General features: G+C 46.2%; 1 protein-coding gene across 1 annotated transcript in view; it reads right to left on the bottom strand.

The window, feature by feature from the left end:
- Window positions 1–1,409: 1,409 nt before the first annotated feature.
- EFCAB8 (EF-hand calcium binding domain 8) overlaps window positions 1,410–17,991 on the bottom strand; it is a 90,542-nt gene continuing 73,960 nt past the window's right edge. The window contains exons 21-27 of the mRNA XM_067467070.1: window positions 15,753–15,974; window positions 12,457–12,603; window positions 12,100–12,268; window positions 9,928–10,060; window positions 5,255–5,459; window positions 2,878–2,976; window positions 1,410–1,758 (exon numbers count right to left, since the gene is read on the bottom strand). Coding sequence (XP_067323171.1) covers window positions 1,546–1,758; window positions 2,878–2,976; window positions 5,255–5,459; window positions 9,928–10,060; window positions 12,100–12,268; window positions 12,457–12,603; window positions 15,753–15,974 — 1,188 coding nt within the window. The 3' untranslated portion in view covers window positions 1,410–1,545. The remainder of the gene's footprint in view (window positions 1,759–2,877; window positions 2,977–5,254; window positions 5,460–9,927; window positions 10,061–12,099; window positions 12,269–12,456; window positions 12,604–15,752; window positions 15,975–17,991) is intronic.

Here is a 17,991-nt window from a genome sequence, read left to right as displayed (position 1 = left end):
ACCTTGCTCTAGGCACTGTCAGGTCATTATTTGCTAATCAAGGTGGTCAGTTGAAGCATTCACACCTAGCTCCAGCAGACAAGAGCCCTTTGTCTCACCCTGGTCATTCCACAGATATATAAATCCTTTTTCCTTGTTCAGGCAGTTTTAATCATGAATTTTAAACTTGTGTCTTGTGCCCACTATATGAGGGTTGAATGAAAAGTAATGCCTCCAACTTCGTTACTTGGGTTTGGATGAGAATGTTTTAATAAATCAAACGTAGAAATGATCCTGTGAATGTGCTCTTTAACAACCACTATATAATCCACATAATCACCAGACAATTGGATACATTTTTGCCAACAATGAACAAGTTTTCTGAAGCCATCACGGAAGAAGTTGACACTCTGTTTCCACAACTAGCGTCTCACAGTTCTCTCAACGTACCCATTGTGCACAGATCTTCCAATAGCCAAACCAAGCAATCATGTGACCCACACGTTTTTGTGAAATGCCAATTATGCTTGAAATTTCTCTCTTGGTGATACAACGACCATCCTGAATCAATCTGTCAACCTTTTGCATGTGAAACTCGGTGGTTGCTGTCACAGGACGTCCAATTTTTTGTTTGTTTTTCAAGTCAGATGTTCCCACCTCAACATCTTTAAACTTACTCACCCAACGACGCACAGTACTCACATCAACACAATCACAATAAACAGCTTGCATTCTCTGATGAATCTCATTTGGAGTGACACCTTCTGCAGTCAAGAATTCAATGACTGCACATTGTTTAAGTCGCATTAACCAACCGTCTGCACAGGGTTCCATACTTTGCACTTTAACAACACAAGCATTCAATGCTAAGGCTTCCTGCCAAAATGGAACTGTAGAGGAGAGCCTACTGAACAAGCCAGTACCTGCTGCATATAGTACCTGCTGCTGTTGAGGAGTTACGAAGGGGGGGCATTACTTTTCATTCAACCCTCGTATTTTAGTCATTGTTTTATGTGTCCAAATGTATCTTCCCCTTTAATCCACCTCAGAGATTAAGATCTTCTGGGAAGGTCCTGCTCTCTGAACTCCACCTTTCCATCATTTTAAAAAAATTGAATTAATGCTTCTCTGGGGCCCTCTGGGTCCTCCAGCATGAATCCATTGAAGATCTCCTTCCCTGGTGGATAGTCATTCGTTGGGAAAGCTTTGACTGTACATGCCTGTGTGGGAGAAGTGGGTTGGACTAGATGACCTTTGAGGGTCCCATCCAATTCCCTATCATTCAATGCCCCAATGACTTGGGAGTCACTCGCTGCTTCTTGTGCAACATAACAGAATGTGAGCAAGCAACATATCCAGAGAAGACAACCCCATCTGCAATATTACCATTTATTTTTAAGCACCAGGGCCCCAAAACCCCTCCTCGTCAAACACCAATTGCTGGAATGCAAATGTCTCAGGAGTCCAAAAGAGTTTGCAATTGCTTCTGGTCCACCAAAAGCCAACGTTCCTCTGCAGAGCCAGAGTCTGCACCGTTTCCCCCAATTTCCTGCCGCCGGCACTGGCTCATTCCTTACTGCTGGTTTTTGTCATCTTGCGCCGCAGCATGTAGCTTCTCAAGGTGGGCTTGATGATGCCGGAGACGGCCGACCACTTCTTGCCCTTCTTGGGCCGCGGGTCCATGCCCTGCGTGAGTGGAGACTCCAGCAAGACCTTCGGGATGCCTGGGACAGTCACGGGGTAGAGGTCGGTGTATTGGATGCAGTGGTAGATCCGGGGCTGGAGGGAGGCAGCAAGGAGAGACACCTTATCACATTGAGCAATTTCTCCCTCGTAGGACACTTCAGCCTCTTTCCAAGCATGCAGAGACATTGAGCTCATCCCATGAGTTAAACTACTTCTGGCCATCGTGCATCATCCTCCATGGTTGAAAAGAGGCAGAAGTGTCCTGAAAGGAGGAAACTCCATCAATCAACCCCATCACATTGAGACATTTCCCCCTCGTAGGACACTTCAGCCTCTTTCCAAGCATGCAGAGACATTGAGCTCATCACATGAGTTAAACTACTTCTGGCTATCATGCATCGCCCTCCATGGTTGAAAAGAGGCAGAAGTGTCCTGAAAGGAGGGAACTCCATCAATCAACCCCATAACATTGAGATATTTCCTCCTCGTAGGACACTTCAGTCTCTTTCCAAGCATGCAGAGACATTGTGCTCATCACATGAGTTAAACTACTTCTGGCCATCGTGCATCATCCTCCATGGCTGAAAAGAGGCAGAAGTGTCCTGAAAGCAGGAAACTCCATCAATCAACCCCATCACATTGAGATATTTCCCCCTCGTAGGACACTTCAGCCTCTTTACAAGCATGCAGAGACATTGTGCTCATCACATGAGTTAAACTACTTCTGGCCATCGTGCATCACCCTCCATGGTTGAAAAGAGGCAGAAGTGTCCTGAAAGGAGGGAACTCCATCAATCAACCTCATCACATTGAGACATTTCTCCCTCGTAGGAGACTTCAGCCTCTTTCCAAGCATGCAGAGACACTGAGCTCATCACATGAGTTAAACTACTTCTGGCCATCATGCATCACCCTCTGTGGTTGAAAAGAGGCAGAAGTGTCCTGAAAGGAGGGAACTCTGGCAATTGACCTCATCACATTGAGACATTTCCCCCTCGTAGGACACTTCGGCCTCTTTCCAAGCATGCAGAGGCACAGAGCTCATCACATGAGTTAAACTACTTCTGGGCGTCATGCATCACCCTCTGTGGTTGAAAAGAGGCAGAAGTGTCCTGAAAGAAGGGAACTCTGAACATGGGTCAGCAATGGGAGTGAACTGCTGTTGTCAGAAAAATCATGGAAGCACCACAGTCGTGGCCCCATCCGACTTACATGATCCTTGTTGGCAACTAAGGCTTTCACCTCCGGCAGCTGCGTCAGCATCGGACGATGTACTTTCTGCTTGTAGGCATAGCCCAGGATATCGCTCTTCTGACCTCATTGAAATCAAAAAAAGAAATCGGGTAAAATGTTCATTTCTCCAGCCCTCTGCATCTCTCAAAATAGACAACATACACCATCAGCGGACAGACAAACCAAAAGAGATAGGAACAAATGCGAACTGCAGCTGGAAGGAAGTTTATCTCTGGCACTCCCTAATCTTGCACAGAGCAAGAACTCAGGATCACATTCTCACAGCTTGTTACTTTGCTGTTTAACCCTTCTGTGTCAAACTACATCCTGGCAATACAATTCTATTGCAATCACAATCCTATCATGTCAAATTACATTTAAACACACATCATACATGAATTACACATTGACAAATATCATGGTGTCACTTTAGATCGAACACTAATATTTAGAAAACACTGCATGGACATCATGCACAAAGTAGCTGCATGCAATAACATCCTGTGGAAACTTACTGGAAGTGCATGGGATGGAGACCCAAAAGAACATCAGCCCTGGCCTTATCTTACTCAACCGCTGAGTATGCCTGCCCTGTTTGGCACAAGTCTGTTCACATGAAGCAGGTGAACATAGCACTGGACGAAACATGCAGAATAATCACAAGATGCCTCAAACCTCCACCTGTTAACAGACTCTATTAGCTAGCTGGCATTCCCCACCCCACCCCCGTCCCAATGTGCAATGAGAAGTTTGTGATGGCGCAAGTGGCACCACCTATATGTAGAACTGTAAGTTGCAAGATTTGAATTGTTTCATGCCTGATTTTGCCTTTTTACCCTGTAAATGTATAGTTGGATTGATTCGTTATTTATAGCTGTCAATCAATGTTGTTTGCACCAGTTATATTGCTTCCTCAGCTCAATTGTTTGGCTCCACCTATTCCTGGAGCAGGACAGTGTTTCCTTTTCCATTCCACCATCAAGCTTTCTATCAGATGGACGTGAGAGAGGGACTTGGCTCTAAAGCCCTTGATTAAGTTACCTCTCAGCACCAATTCTGAGGTTCTTACCCTTGAGACTTATGCTTCATGTTCAGATCAACCTGGACGACGTTGAGAAGTCTCAAGCACCTTCAAACCAGTCCTTTGGCACCAGAGGAAGACCCTGTGTCTTCAAACATAGACCATTTGGACTTGGGTTGTGGATTGCTCTGGCATTCACAGCCATTGAGAAAGACGGATCTGGAAAAGCTTCTCAGCTGCAAAACTCCTTGGACCCGAAACAACTAGAGACTGTAATGTATATTTTCCTTCACCCCTTTGAAACTTCCAGCTTATTGCCTTAAAGGGATAACTCTTTGTGAACAATAAAACCTATTTTGAGTTATCTACAGTGTTTTGGTCCTTGGGAGTTCCCGTTTCCTAAAGGAGGGCAAGAAGCAATCCCCTGGGGAAAGATGTCATGTCCATGCCTCTTTCACTAAGAGCTATAGCCCCCAGGCACAAGTTGCTGCTAACTATGAGAGAAATAAGGTTGAACACTGTGAAAGCCATCCACTGCATGGCTACCAGCCTCATCCCAGTAGACTCAAATTAAGGGAAAGCTTTGTGAGAACCACCACTACTCTTAACATTCCCCCATCAACAGCAAGAGTCTCCCTCTGGGCAGCTAGACCAGGAAATCCCAATTGGATGTCCCCCTCCCCAAGAGGGTCTTTCTCTAGGGGCAAACCAGGCCCGTAGCCAGGATTTTGATTCGGGGGGGGGGGGGAGGGCTGAGTTTGATTCGGTGGGGGGGGGGGGGGGCTCAGGATCTACTCTTGCAAACCTTTTGCATCATTGGCCCAGTACCCCCATGCATATGGGATATATTGAGCATGGTGATCAGATCATGATATGAATAAACATAACAGTTTAAATAATGTACTAGTAAGGCCTTCTCGCGGACCACCCTGAGAATTGGGGGGAGGGGGCTGAAGCCCTCCCCCCGTCCCCATCCCCTGCTACAGGCCTGCCCTGAACAGACTCAGAAGTGGAGTGGGCAGTTCTACCTAAAAGAATTCCCCACCTTGTGCAACTATGGAGCAGAACAAACAACTCCGCATCTGTATGCTTGTCCACAGCGCCCTGCCTCATGAACAGAGGAATGCTGCAGTTTGACAGCACTTTAAGTGCCGTGGCTCAATATGGTGGAATCCTGGGAGCTGTCGTTTAACAAAGTATTTTGGATTCTCTGCCAAAGACTGCTGGTGCGTCACCAAACTACAACTCCCAGGATTCTGTCGCATTCAGCAACAGGATCAAACTGCATTCGTTCGGCAGTGTAGATGACTCTCTTGTCTCCATAGAGAGGCTCACCTCCTTCCCAGATTCCTCCCACTTCTGAAATGTGGCTTCGATTTCTTCGTCGGTGTACTTGGCCATCCGGGTCTCCTTCTGGATCAGCTGCCGCATCTTGCCGGCCGTGTCCCCTGTGCTGCCGCTCTTGACGTGCAGGAAATCCAACAGCAAGGACTGCTGCCTCTTCTGCTGGCCCAGTGCATGGACAATGTTGCGGGTGCTCCTGAGTAGGGAAGAAAAGGGGCCAAGATGGAACAGGGAAAGAAGTGACAAGTGGAGTGCCGCAGGGTTCCGTCCTGGGCCCGGTCCTGTTCAACATCTTCATTAATGGCTTAGAGGAAGGGCTAGAAGGCAGGATCATCAAGTTTGCAGACGACACCAAATTGAGAGGGAGAGCCAATACTCCAGAGGACAGGAGCAGGATTCAAAATGATCTTGACAGATTGGAGAGATGATGGGCCAAAACTAAAAAAATGAAGTTCAACAGTGACAAATGCAAGATACTCCACTTTGGCAGGAAAAACGAAATGCAAAGATACAGAATGGGGGACAATGCCTGGCTCGAGAGCAGTACGTGTGAAAAAGATCTTGGAGTCCTTGTGGACAACAAGTGAAACATGAGCCAGGAATGTGATGTGGCGGCAAAAAAAGCCAATGGGAATTTGGCCTGCATCAATAGGAGCATAGTGTCTAGATCTAAGGAAGTAATGCTACCCCTCTATTCTGCCTTGGTTAGACCACGTTACCTGGAATATTGTGTCCAATTCTGGGCACCACAATTCAAGAGAGATACTGACAAGCTGGAATGTGTCCAGAGAAGAGCGACTAAAATGATCAAGGGTCTGGAGAACAAGCCCTATGAGGAGCGGCTTAAGGAGCTGGGCATGTTTAGCCTGAAGAAGAGAAGGCTGAGAGGGGATATGAAAGCCATGTATAAATATGCGAGAGGAAGCCACAGGGAGGAGGGAGCAAGCTTGTTTTCTGCTTCCCTGGAGACTAGGACACGGAACAATGGCTACAAACTACAAGAGAGGAGATTCCATCTGAACATGAGGAAGAACTTCCTGACTGTGAGAGCCGTTCAGCAGTGGAACTCTCTGCCCCGGAGTGTGGTGGAGGCTCCTTCTTTGGAAGCTTTTAAACAGAGGCTGGATGGCCATCTGTCAGGGGTGATTTGAATGCAACATTCCTGCTTCTTGGCAGAATGGAGTTGGACTGGATGACTCATGAGGTCTCTTCCAACTCTTTGATTCTATGATTCTATGACCCCAAGGGGTATCTCCTTCTCCCGGGAAAAGTTGTGGAGCATTCCAGGGTTTGATTATGATGTCTCAAACGGACAACGACACCAGGATTTTCAAGATAATAATAAAATGCACAAATATAGGATGGGTGACAACTGGCTTGGAAACAGTCCATGTGAAAGGAATTGAGGAGTCTTAGTAGACAGCAAGATGAACATCAGCCAACAGTGTGATGCAGCAGATAATGCGATTCTAGGCAACACAAATAGGAGTCTAGTGTCCAGGTCAATGGAAATCATAGTTCCACTCTGTTCTGTTTTGCTAAGATCTCACCTGGAACAACACAAAGCCCAGTACATTGAGGCAAGTCATAGTCTGACTCGAAGGAGAAGGAGAAAAGGAGGAGGAGGGGGAGGGGGAGGAAAAGGAGAAGGAGAAGGAGAAGGAGGAGGTGGAGAAGGAGGAGGAGGAGGAGGAGGAGAAGGAGAAGTTGGAGGAGGAGGTGGAGGAGGAGGAGGAGGAGGAGGAGAAGGAGAAGGAGGAGAAGGAGGAGGAGGAGGAGGAGAAGGAGAAGGAGAAAGAGGAGGAGGAGGAGGAGAAGGAGGAGGAGAAGGAGGGGGAGAAGGAGAAGGAGGAGGAGAAGGAGGAGGAGGAGTGGGGGAGAAGGAAAAGAAGGAGGAGGAGGAGAAGGAGGAGGAGGAGGAGAAGGAGGAGGAGGAGGAGGAGAAGGAGGAGGAGGAGGAGGAGGAGAAGAAGGAGAAGGAGAAAAAGAAAGAGGAGGAGGAGAAGGAGGAGGAGAAGGAGGGGGAGAAGGAGGAGGAGAAGGAGGAGTGGGGGAGAAGAAAAAGAAGGAGGAGGAGGAGGAGAAGGAGAAGGAGAAAAAGAAAGAGGAGGAGGAGAAGGAGGAGGAGAAGGAGGGGGAGAAGGAGAAGGAGGAGGAGAAGGAGGAGGAGGAGGAGGAGTGGGGGAGAAGGAAAAGAAGAAGGAGGAGGAGGAGGAGGAGGAGGAGGAGGAGGAGAAGAAAGAGAAGGAGAAGGAGGAGAAAGAGGAGGAGGAGGAGGAGAAAGAGAAGGAGAATGAGAAACAACTCGAAAAGCTGACATGTTATGACGATTCAAAGATCGAACTGCAAAGACTCTGGCACAAGCCAGTCAGGGGGGTCCCAATGGTGATTGGCACACTGGGTGCAGTGCCTAAAAACCTTGGCCTGCACTTAAACACAATTGGCGCTGACAAAATTACCATCTGCCAGCTGCAGAAGGCCACCTTACTAGGATTATTTGCTGATACATCACACAGTCCTAGACACTTGGGAAGTGTCCGACGTGGGATCCAATACAACAGCTAGCAGAGTGATCTTGTTTGCTGTGGACGCATCTTGTCGTGTTTCTAATAATAATAATAATAATAATAATAATAATAATAATAATTTTATTTGTACCCTCCACCATCTCCCCAAAGGGACTCAGGGCGGCTAACATGGGGCAAAGGCCAAGCAATTACAAAATAAAATAAAATACACACAAAAACAGATAACATCAAGTAAAAATGGTAAACAATAACATGGCAATACAATAAAATAGAATCACAGAATCCTAGAGTTGGAAGAGACCTCATGGGCCATCCAGTCCAACCCCATTCTGCCAAGAAGCAGGAATATTGCATTCAAAGCACCCCTGACAGATGGCCATCCAGACTCTGTTTAAAAGCTTCCAAAGAAGGATCCTCCACCACACACCGGGGCAGAGAGTTCCACTGCTGAACGGCTCTCAGAGTCAGTGACAATAACATAATAAAACAGAGCATAAAATGGTACAAGGATTAAACAAGGGCAAGCTCTGTTCCACTTTGGTTAGGTCTCACCTGGAATTATAACCCCATGTCCAGTTCTGAACAAAGCAGTTCAAGGTGGAGATGGACAAGATGGAAAGAATCCAGAGGAAGGTCAGGAAAATGATCAAAGAAGAGAATATCAAGGGGCTGCTTGGTTCAAAGACTGTTAGTGGATATCAAAATTGTGAGGGGTCCCCAAACAGGCAACTTGGGTTCAACCTAATTCCTGGATTTGCAGTCACAGACACGAGTGGTTACCTGTAACGTGCACACTTCCCTGCGCCTTATCTGCTCTATGCTTCTTATCTACCTCTGTGCTTCTGATATCGAGCTGCTTTTAGGAGGGATGGGAGAGTGGGAAGGGAAATTTTATATGAACTTTGTATAAGAAATTATTGTATGAAATGTAGTTTGTTTCCCCCTTTCCCCCTTGACTTTTGCCCTACTCAAAGTGACCAGGAAATGTGGAAATGCCCGAGGGAGACCCCCTGCCTCCCTCGGAACTCATTTTTGATTGACTCATAAGGCATGGACAATATAGCCATTTGCGATTTCCTTCCTCGCCCTCCGAGTTTGTCTGGCGAGATAAGAAGTCAACATGAGATACCGGACATTTGTGATTGATTTACAAGGGGCAGCGTTGACCCCCTGAGGTCCGCTGTCCACCCTGTTGTCATTCTCAACCGAAACTCATCATGGACAGGAAAGCCTTTGTTTACAGAGATTGTATCTTGCTGGCAAGAAACAATCATTGCAGCCGGCAAATCTGTAATCCCATTATTTCCCCCATTGTCTGCGGTTGTCCCGCCTTGCCTGCTTCTGGTTCGTCCATCCTCAGAAGCAAGGAAAGCCTGCTGATTGGCCCTCCAGAGGCAGAGGGCGGACGGGGGATTTGAACCGTTTTCCTTTGTATTTTCTCTATAAATATGCTTGTAACTGCCCTAGCAGTATGCTTGTGGTGGAATTATTCCTACAATGCATCCGATCTCAGCTGAATCGCTAATAAAGACACCTCGATTGCTGAACTTCTTCCGCTTTGGTGAGGATCATTTTTTAAAAATATTTTTATTGCTGAAATTGGCTTCCGCTGGCCTCACCAAGGTTTAAGGACTCTCTTTGGTGTAGTCCTTGGGATCTCCCTAGCTGGGGAGATCCTCCTAAAAGCAGCTCGATATCACTTCCTAAATCAAGCACTGTATCCCTGCCAATCTTAGCTATTTACCCACATAGATAAGCACTCATGGACAGTCACAGTGGAAGAAAAGGATCGAGCACATGGTCGCTGCTTTTGCACCATTGCCATTATCTGTTGATCTCCGTTGCCACCTATGGATATGGCATCTGGGCTGATCATTATTGCCTGGCCGGATATGAAATTCCTGGCAAGCCTCTTAGTTATCCATGCCATCAGGCACATGTCTCAGGAATGATTTTTCCTGGCCTATAATTCCATCAATAAAAATCCAGAGATGCCCAAGTCCCATTTCAGGCTGCATTTGGATCTGCAGTGGAAGAATCAGACCTCGGATATCTCCTGTAAAGTTCAGACTAAAACTCAGCCTGGATTCTGGGGTCAAATCTGGAATCTGGGTGACAACAGTAGAGTCTACTCACTCCCAATGGGGCTGCCGGCCTTCGTTGAGGACCCTCATGGTGTGCAGGGAAGCAACCCGGCGGATCTCGTCTGGCACTTCGGCTGGGATCAGGTGCTGGAGTCCCAGTCTCCATAGGGACTGTCCAAATGTGCCTGTAAGACAAGGCAGGAGTAAATTAGGGCAGGCACTGGAAGGATGGCATGGCTGGGGATTTTTTTCACCATTGAATGAACCCATATGACTTGCCAGAGCATCCCCATTTGAGCCAAATTCTTCCCATTCGTCCAAGCCCATGCTTCAGGCGTTCTACTTTGGAATGAAGGAAGAGGCGTGTATCCACCTTGGCCAAAGCAGATGTCAGCAGAGTCTGCGCTCCAAAGACCAACATGAGCACAATTACGAACAGACAGAGGAAACAAACAAGGACATCTAATCACCTCTCAACAAAGTTTGCTCTAGGCACTGTCAGGCCATTATATGCTAATCAAGGTGGTCAGTTGAAACATTCACACCTCGCTCTAGCAGACAAGAGTCCTTATTATTATTATTATTATTAAACTTTATTTGTACCCCGCTAGCATCTCCCGAAGGACTCAGTGCGGCTTACAAAGGCCAAGGCCTTAACACAACAACAACAGACAATAACAATACAATGCAAGCAAATTAAAAACATAAGCAATAACAAAAACAAAACATTACACTATTACGCAATAAAACCAGCGCCGGGCCATGAAGGGTAAAGGTTAAAAAAGTGCTAGGTGTAAGAGGTGATATGTTGGGATTCTGGGCAAGGGCAATGTGCAGAGAGTCTTAAACTCTAATAAAGTGCTTCTGGGACGTAGTGCTGGAGGTTATCCTATTCTGGAAAGGCACATTGGAATAGCCGGCTCTTCAAGTTCTTCCTAAAGACTGCCAACGTGGGTGCTAGTCTAATGTCTTTGGGGAGGGTGTTCCAAAGTCGGGGGGCAACCACAGAGAAGGCTCTGTCCCTCGTCCCCACCAAACGAGCCTGCGACGCAGGTGGAATCATAAGCAGGGCCTCTCCGGATGAACGGAGGGAGCGCGTGGGTTCATATACGGAGATGCGGTCACACAGGTAGGCAGGTCCCAAACCGTTTAGGGCTTTGTAGGTGAGCACCTGCACCTTGAATTGGGCTCGGTAGGTAAACGGCAGCCAATGGAGCTCCTTAAACAGGAGGGTTGACCTCTCTCTGCAAGGAGCGCCAGTTAACAATCACTATAAACAGCTTGCATTCTCTGATGAATCTCCTTTGGTCACCGAAAGGCTGAGAAAGGTGGTATACAAATACAGTAAATAAATAAATAAATAAGATTTGGGGTGACACCTTCTGCTGTCAAGAATTCAATGACTGCGTGTTGTTTAAGTCGCATTGACCGACCGCCTGAGCAGGGTTCCATACTTCACACTTTAACAACACAAGCATTCAATGCTAAGGTTGTCAGGATTTATTGAGGTATATTGTGTGTTTCAAATGTACTTCTTGTTTTGCCAATATGGATGCCACTTAGAGTGTAATGCTAAGCTGAAATGTTTATGTTGGGGCTGTGATTGAGTGACCTTAAGATGAGCTCTCTGCTGCTGAGAAAATTTAGGGAGTTAACCGTTTGGAGCAGAGGAGCTAAGCAGCTGCAAAGAACTCTTTTGACTTTCAGTTTCCTGTATGTTATCCTGTGTGTTGCTCGCTCTAGATGGACGTGTTTTAGATGTGCTTAGTAAACTGAGTTTTTCTTGTAACCTGACGTCTCCAGAGTCTATGATTTTACAGAGCTGTATCTGGAGTATCTAGCATTTGCTTCTGTCAAGTTGCGCCTTGGCTTGACAGAGGTTGCCTGCCAAAATGGAACTGTAGAGGAGAGTCTACTGAACAAGCCAGTACTTGCCGCATACCAGTACTGCCACTTCTTGAGGAGTTATGAAGGTGGAGGCATTACTTTTCATTCAACCCTCGTATACCTTTAGTGAGTTTTAGGACCTAAGTTTGAGGAAATGATTCTTATAGAGCATGAGAACCCACCCTGAACATTACCAATGCTTTCTGAGGATTCTGGATGCTACATACCATGAAGATGAACTCTGGACAGATCCCCATCCCATTGGGATGCTTTTGTCACCAACCTCGGAAAAAACAGTTTCAGTGTTGTAATGAGATTCAAAAGGATGTGCCGTTACCTATGTGCTTTCCCGTCAGCATCCAGAGCTTGACCGTGCAGTCATGGCTGGCAGTGAGGATGATGCGGTATCTTTCGACGTATCGGATGCTGACAATGTTCTTCAGGTGTCCCCGCCATGAACTGAGGCAGGTTGGGGGCACCAAGGTGGTGACCCAGCCCTGGTGGACCTGCCAAACAAGGAAAGACATGGACACCAGATGCAGAAAGGCATAGCTGGGTAGCCAGTGTGGAAGAGGGAAAGGATCCTCGTAGAATCCTAGAGCCTCCAAGGGCCATCCAGTCCAACCCCCTTCCGCCAAACGGTTAACTCGCAAAACCAATTTGGGAGCCTATGGTAATGGTTAACGCAACTGACCTCCTCGGTTTCTCCAAGGGTTTGATATCTTGCAGGAACTCTGCAGTATTCAGGGATTAGATAACAGAAATTGTTTTCCTCATCATCCGTCGCCTGCAGAGATTCTTCACCCTTGGATGGAGTGCAGTACTTCATGATGTCCCAGATCTAGAGCCAAAGAGAAGAATCAAGATCGTCAGAGTAACCTACCTAGGCTTTACGTCAGGTCTTCACTGCTTTGTGTTTTCCCATAGAGGAGGAGGATGGAAGATCAATCACCGCTGTTCTGTTGCGCGCTGGGCCTGTAACAGCTGTCCTTTTCTATAGGACGTATACTTTAAGCCCAGCGGGAAGCCAGGGCATCTCAAAGAGAGGTTCTCAGGGATTTTTCTGAAGTGATAGTCTTTAGAGTCTTTAATGATACCACAAAGTCTTTATTATGGAACAAACAACAAATCTTCAATGGTTCAAACAACACTTCAAGGCTTTCTTAGTCTAGTCCTCAATGGACTGGTACCTGTCTTTGATTAGCTGTACTTTCTCTGTAGGAAAAACCCTTTTCAACCTCTAAGGCTGCTTTCTATCTATGCCTCATCGGTGTGGGTCCTACTACCGATTCCAAATGTGTCTGGGCATCAGGTAGACCTACCAGCCGAGGCTTGTAGATATTTCAGATGGAGTTCCGTGGATCTGTAGTGCTGTCCTCACTCAGAGAATTCTTTAAAAACTTCAGGGCTGTTTTCCCTCTGATTGCTGTGAGGCTGAGAGGCTGTGAACTCTCAGCCAGAGCCTTGGGACCTTTTTCCCTGGAATTTCTGTTTCTGTTTCCCCGGATGTTCATGAGAAAAGAAGCTTTTCTACGGGACGAGCTGGTCTACGCCCTATAGTTTAGCTTCCTTATGAGAGACTGCCCAAAAAAATGGCTCCTTTCCCTCCCAGAGCCCTGAACAAGGGGTGGAACCAAAGCTTAATTATGATGGACAGGAGGCCTGCCCTATGACTGCAAGCAGATAACAGAAAGAAAATAAAGTTGGAGCTCCTGGTACAGCCGTACCAGCACAACCACACTGGTTTAAGCATATGCACCATTCCATTTGCAAAACAGGATGATAAAGTTGGAAGGTGCACCCAGAGGCCATCCCATCCTGCCCCTTTTGCCATGCAGTAAGACACCATCCAAACCCTCCTGACAGAGAGCCATCTGCTTAAAAACCTCCAGAGAAGGGGACTCTCCCAGACAGCAGCAGATGTCATGAAGTTCTTCTTGATGTTTAGGTGGAATCTCTTTTCCTGCCATTGGAATCCATTGTGTCCCAGTCTATGGAGCAGCAAAAACAAGCTTGCCCTTCCCTCAATGTGACTTCCTTTCAAATATATAACCATGGCTCTCATGTTGCCTTCTTTTCTCCAGGCAAAATATGTTACGCAGCGCGTGTTTTAATCCAGCATCCTAACACCCAAAATCCAGATGCAAAAAAGTCTCAGACCAATAGTCAAGGTAAACAGAAAATCTTTACTTTCTTTACTTTGCAGAGATGAAACAAAACTGGCAATGCTGCACACAAAAATCAGCAGTGCAACATATTAACACAGTCTTTGAAATATGCATAAAATAAAGCATATTCTAAGCAGCTGATCCCCAACCCATCCAAAACACAGACATGTGCTTTTCACCTCAAGATCAGACAAGCATCCCGAGCTCTGAAGATCACCTGGGAAGGAATCCCACTGGAGCATTGCAGCACACCCAAGTACCTGGGAGTCACTCTGGACCGGTCTCTGACCTACAAGAAGCACTGCCTGAACATCAAGCAAAAAATGGCTGCTAGAAACAATATCATACGAAAGCTGACTGGCACAACCTGGGGATCACAACCAGATACAGTGAAGACATCTGCCCTTGCGCTATGCTACTCTGCTGCTGAGTACGCATGCCCGGTGTGGAACACATCTCACCACACTAAAACAGTGGATGCGGCTCTTAAAGATACATGCCGTATTATCATGGGGTGTCTGTGCCCTACACCACTGGAGAAATTCCACTGCTTAGCCGGTATTGCACCACCTGACATCTGCCGGGAAAGAGCAGCCAATAGTGAAAGGACCAAGGCAGAGACATCTCCAGCTCATCCCCTGTTTGGGTATCAGCCAGCACGTCAATGACTTAAATCAAGAAATAGTTTTCTAAGATCTACAGAGACACTCGCTGGAACACCTCAGCAAGTGAGAATCCAAAAGTGGCAGGCTCAAACCCAGCACCTCAATCTGTGGGTGATACCAGATGAGAGACTCCCCCCTGGACACACAGAAGACTGGGCGACTTGGAAGGCGCTGAACAGACTGCACTCTGGCACCACGAGATGCAGAGCCAACCTTAAGAAATGGGCCCACAAAGTGGAATCCACGACATGTGAGTGTGGAGAAGAGCAAACCACTGACCACCTGCTGCAATGCAACCTGAGCCCTGCCACATGCACAAGGGAGGACCTTCTTGCAGCAACACCAGAAGCGCTCCAAGTGGCCAGATACTGGTCAAAGGACAATTAATCAACTACCAAACTTGCAAATTTTGTGTTTTGTCTGTCTGTTTGTTTGTTTTGTTCTGTTAGAAATGTAATACAGGGTTAGTCAAAATGAATAGGCCAATAAGAAAATTAATTGTACCCGAATTGGCCTATTCATTTTGACTAACCCTGTACAATTGACTGGTTGCCCTGACACGACAAATAAATACATTTCCCACATTTCTAACCGGCCTTTCTAAAACCCTGAGGGGGGACTCAGGGTGGCTTACACCAGCGACAATTCGATGCCACAAGATAATACAAATATAAACAAATATAACAACAGTTTAAAACAGTAAATAGGACATTAAGTTAAAAACACATTAAAAACTTTGTCATCAATCCATATAGTCAATTCCAGTCCGATTCAACATCTAAAGTGCTGTCATGCTTGCTGTCCAAAGGTCTGGTCCCAGAACCATGTTTTAACCTTCTTTCTGGAAGAAGATGGAAGATGCCAATCTGATCTCACTGGGGAGCAAGTTCCACAGACACGGGGCCACCACCAAGAAGGCCCTGTCCCTCGTCTCCGCCAAGCCTGAGGGCTGAGAAAAGCGGTATATAAATAAAGTAAATAAATAAGCGCACTTGCGAGGCTGGCAGGACCCAGAGCAGGGCCTTCCCAGATTATCTTAAACTGCGAGGTGGGACATAGAGGGAGATACGTTCAGACAGGTAAACTGGGCCAGAACCATATAAGGCTTTATAGGTCAAGATCAGCACTTTGAATTGAAGCCAAACAGGCATACTGACCTTGATGTATCCCAAGGAATCTGCAGTGAAGAGGACCAAGTCATTGTCGTCGGTGCACATGGAGCAGACAGAGGAGAGCTGGCCGGGTTTGTGGGCTGCGCGGAATTTGCCCATCAGGCCTCCTTTGTTGCCAAGAGCCCAAGCGTAGATGTACCCATCTGTGCAGCTGCTCAGCAAGATCGCGGTGTCTGGAGCACGCTCGCGGGTTTTGAGAAAGAGAACCTAAAAAGGCCAATAGATAGATAGATAGATAGATAGATAGATAGATAGATAGATAGATAGATAGAGGCCCCAGAAACTACTTGAAATCATACAATTGGTAGAGACCCCATAAGGTAGGCATGGGCAAACTTGTGTCCTCCAGCTGTTTTGGACTCCAACTCCCACAATCCCTTACAGCTCGAATGACTATTTTCTGTGCTGGTCAATGACCCAAATAAATGATTTGATTTGATTTGATACAGCTCGAATGGCTATCCTGTCCAACCCCCTTCTGCCATGCAAGAAGACATGAATGAATCCCTCTCAACAGATGACCAACCAGCCTCCATTTCAGAACCTCCACTGGACTCCCAGAAAGCAGACTCCTGTTGCAACTCAGAGTAAGATTCGCCTTGCTTCCAAACACCACCAGACAAGAGCTGTAGTTTTATAGTTTATTGAGGAAAAAGTCCAAGTCAAAATAAAGAATAAGCATTGCAAAGTTCCAAAGAGTTTGGTTAAATGCAGAATATAGTTCCAAAGATCTTCAAGGAAAAACAGGAGGCACAATCCTGTAGGCAAAGTTAAAAACAAAGTCCAAGGTACAAGCAATGAAACAATTGCCCCAAGAATCACAATGCAAGAAATCCCAAGCGTACTGCTTTCCAGATTAAGGTTATTCTATGAAGCTTTCAGGCTAATAAGCTACGTTGAACTGATGCTTTCCCTTAGTTTGCAAAAAGCCTAAATACCTTTCTAACATGAAAACATTATGCTGTCACCAACATGAAAGCATTGCGATGACCTTTCCCCGAGCTGGATTCTCGTCTGCCGGCCAGGTGAGAACTCCGCCTGACCCGCAAATCAAGACGAGCTTGCCGGGTCAGGTCACTATCAAGGCTTTCTGCACTTTCAGTATCAGTGTGGGAAGGAGGCAAATGCCTCCCCACCTGTTTGTTATCTCCGTTAAAATTCTTTTCTTCTGAGAACCGCTGTGTTGACTCTGCACTGTCTGTGGGAGCCTCAGAAAAAGACCGAGAAGCAGGCCTAGAGATCTGAGGCACAGAAAAAGAGCCAGGAATCTGAATCCTATCATCCTCAACATCAGAGAACATCTCAGCCACAACAACTCCCTGGTCAAACAGCTCTTAACGTCAGGATGTTTTTACTAAAGTTTAAGTGGAATCTCTTTTCCTACAATTGAAATCCTTTGCTCCATGTCCTAGTGACCTTGTCACATTGAGATGTGCTCCATTTCTTAGAATCTTTGAACACCATTTCTGAATGGGACCTATTGGATAACATTTCCCTCATTCCATCAGTCATCCATTGGGATCAGTTTGCAAAACGTCACAGAAACGGAGTCATGATTCTAATCATGTTTTTTTAATTCATTTACTATGATTTTCTATATTGCCGAAGCGCTGTCTTTACATGTGATTGGGAAATCTGTATGCATTTTGTCAACTAAAATCTTGTAAGCAAGTTAGTTCAGGACTTTATTAAAAGGATGTGAACGGATTCGGAGGAGCCAGTCTTCCATGGTGTGAGGAGTCAAAAGCACAGTCTTTTCAAATGGTAAGAAATGTAATAAACAGGTGGGATGGATAAGAGTGTGCATCCCATCTGAATACAGTGTGCATCCACTCCTTATTAATATGGGATGCATATTGATATAAACAAATTATATCCCAGTGTGATAAGATCTGGTCTCTAGACTAGTGGCACAACGGTGTTCTGTCACGTGCCAACAGCTGACTTTTCTATAGGACATATACTTTAAGCCCAGCGGGAAGCCAGGGGCGCCTCAAAGAGAGGTTCTCAGGGATTTTTCTGAAGTGATGGTCTTTAGAGTCTTTAATGATACAACAAAGTCTTTATTATGGAACAAACAACAAATCTTCAATGGTTCAAACAACACTTCAAGGCTTTCTTAGTCTAGTCCTCAATAGACTGGTACCTGACTTTGATTAACTAAACTTTCTCTGTAGGAAAAACCCTATTTAACCTCTCCCAGGCTGTTTACTATCTATGCCTC

The sequence above is a fragment of the Anolis sagrei genome, chromosome 4 (genome assembly GCF_037176765.1).
Source record: "Anolis sagrei isolate rAnoSag1 chromosome 4, rAnoSag1.mat, whole genome shotgun sequence".
In the NCBI taxonomy this organism is placed as follows: domain Eukaryota; kingdom Metazoa; phylum Chordata; class Lepidosauria; order Squamata; family Dactyloidae; genus Anolis; species Anolis sagrei.
This window is presented reverse-complemented; position numbering and strand designations above follow the sequence as displayed.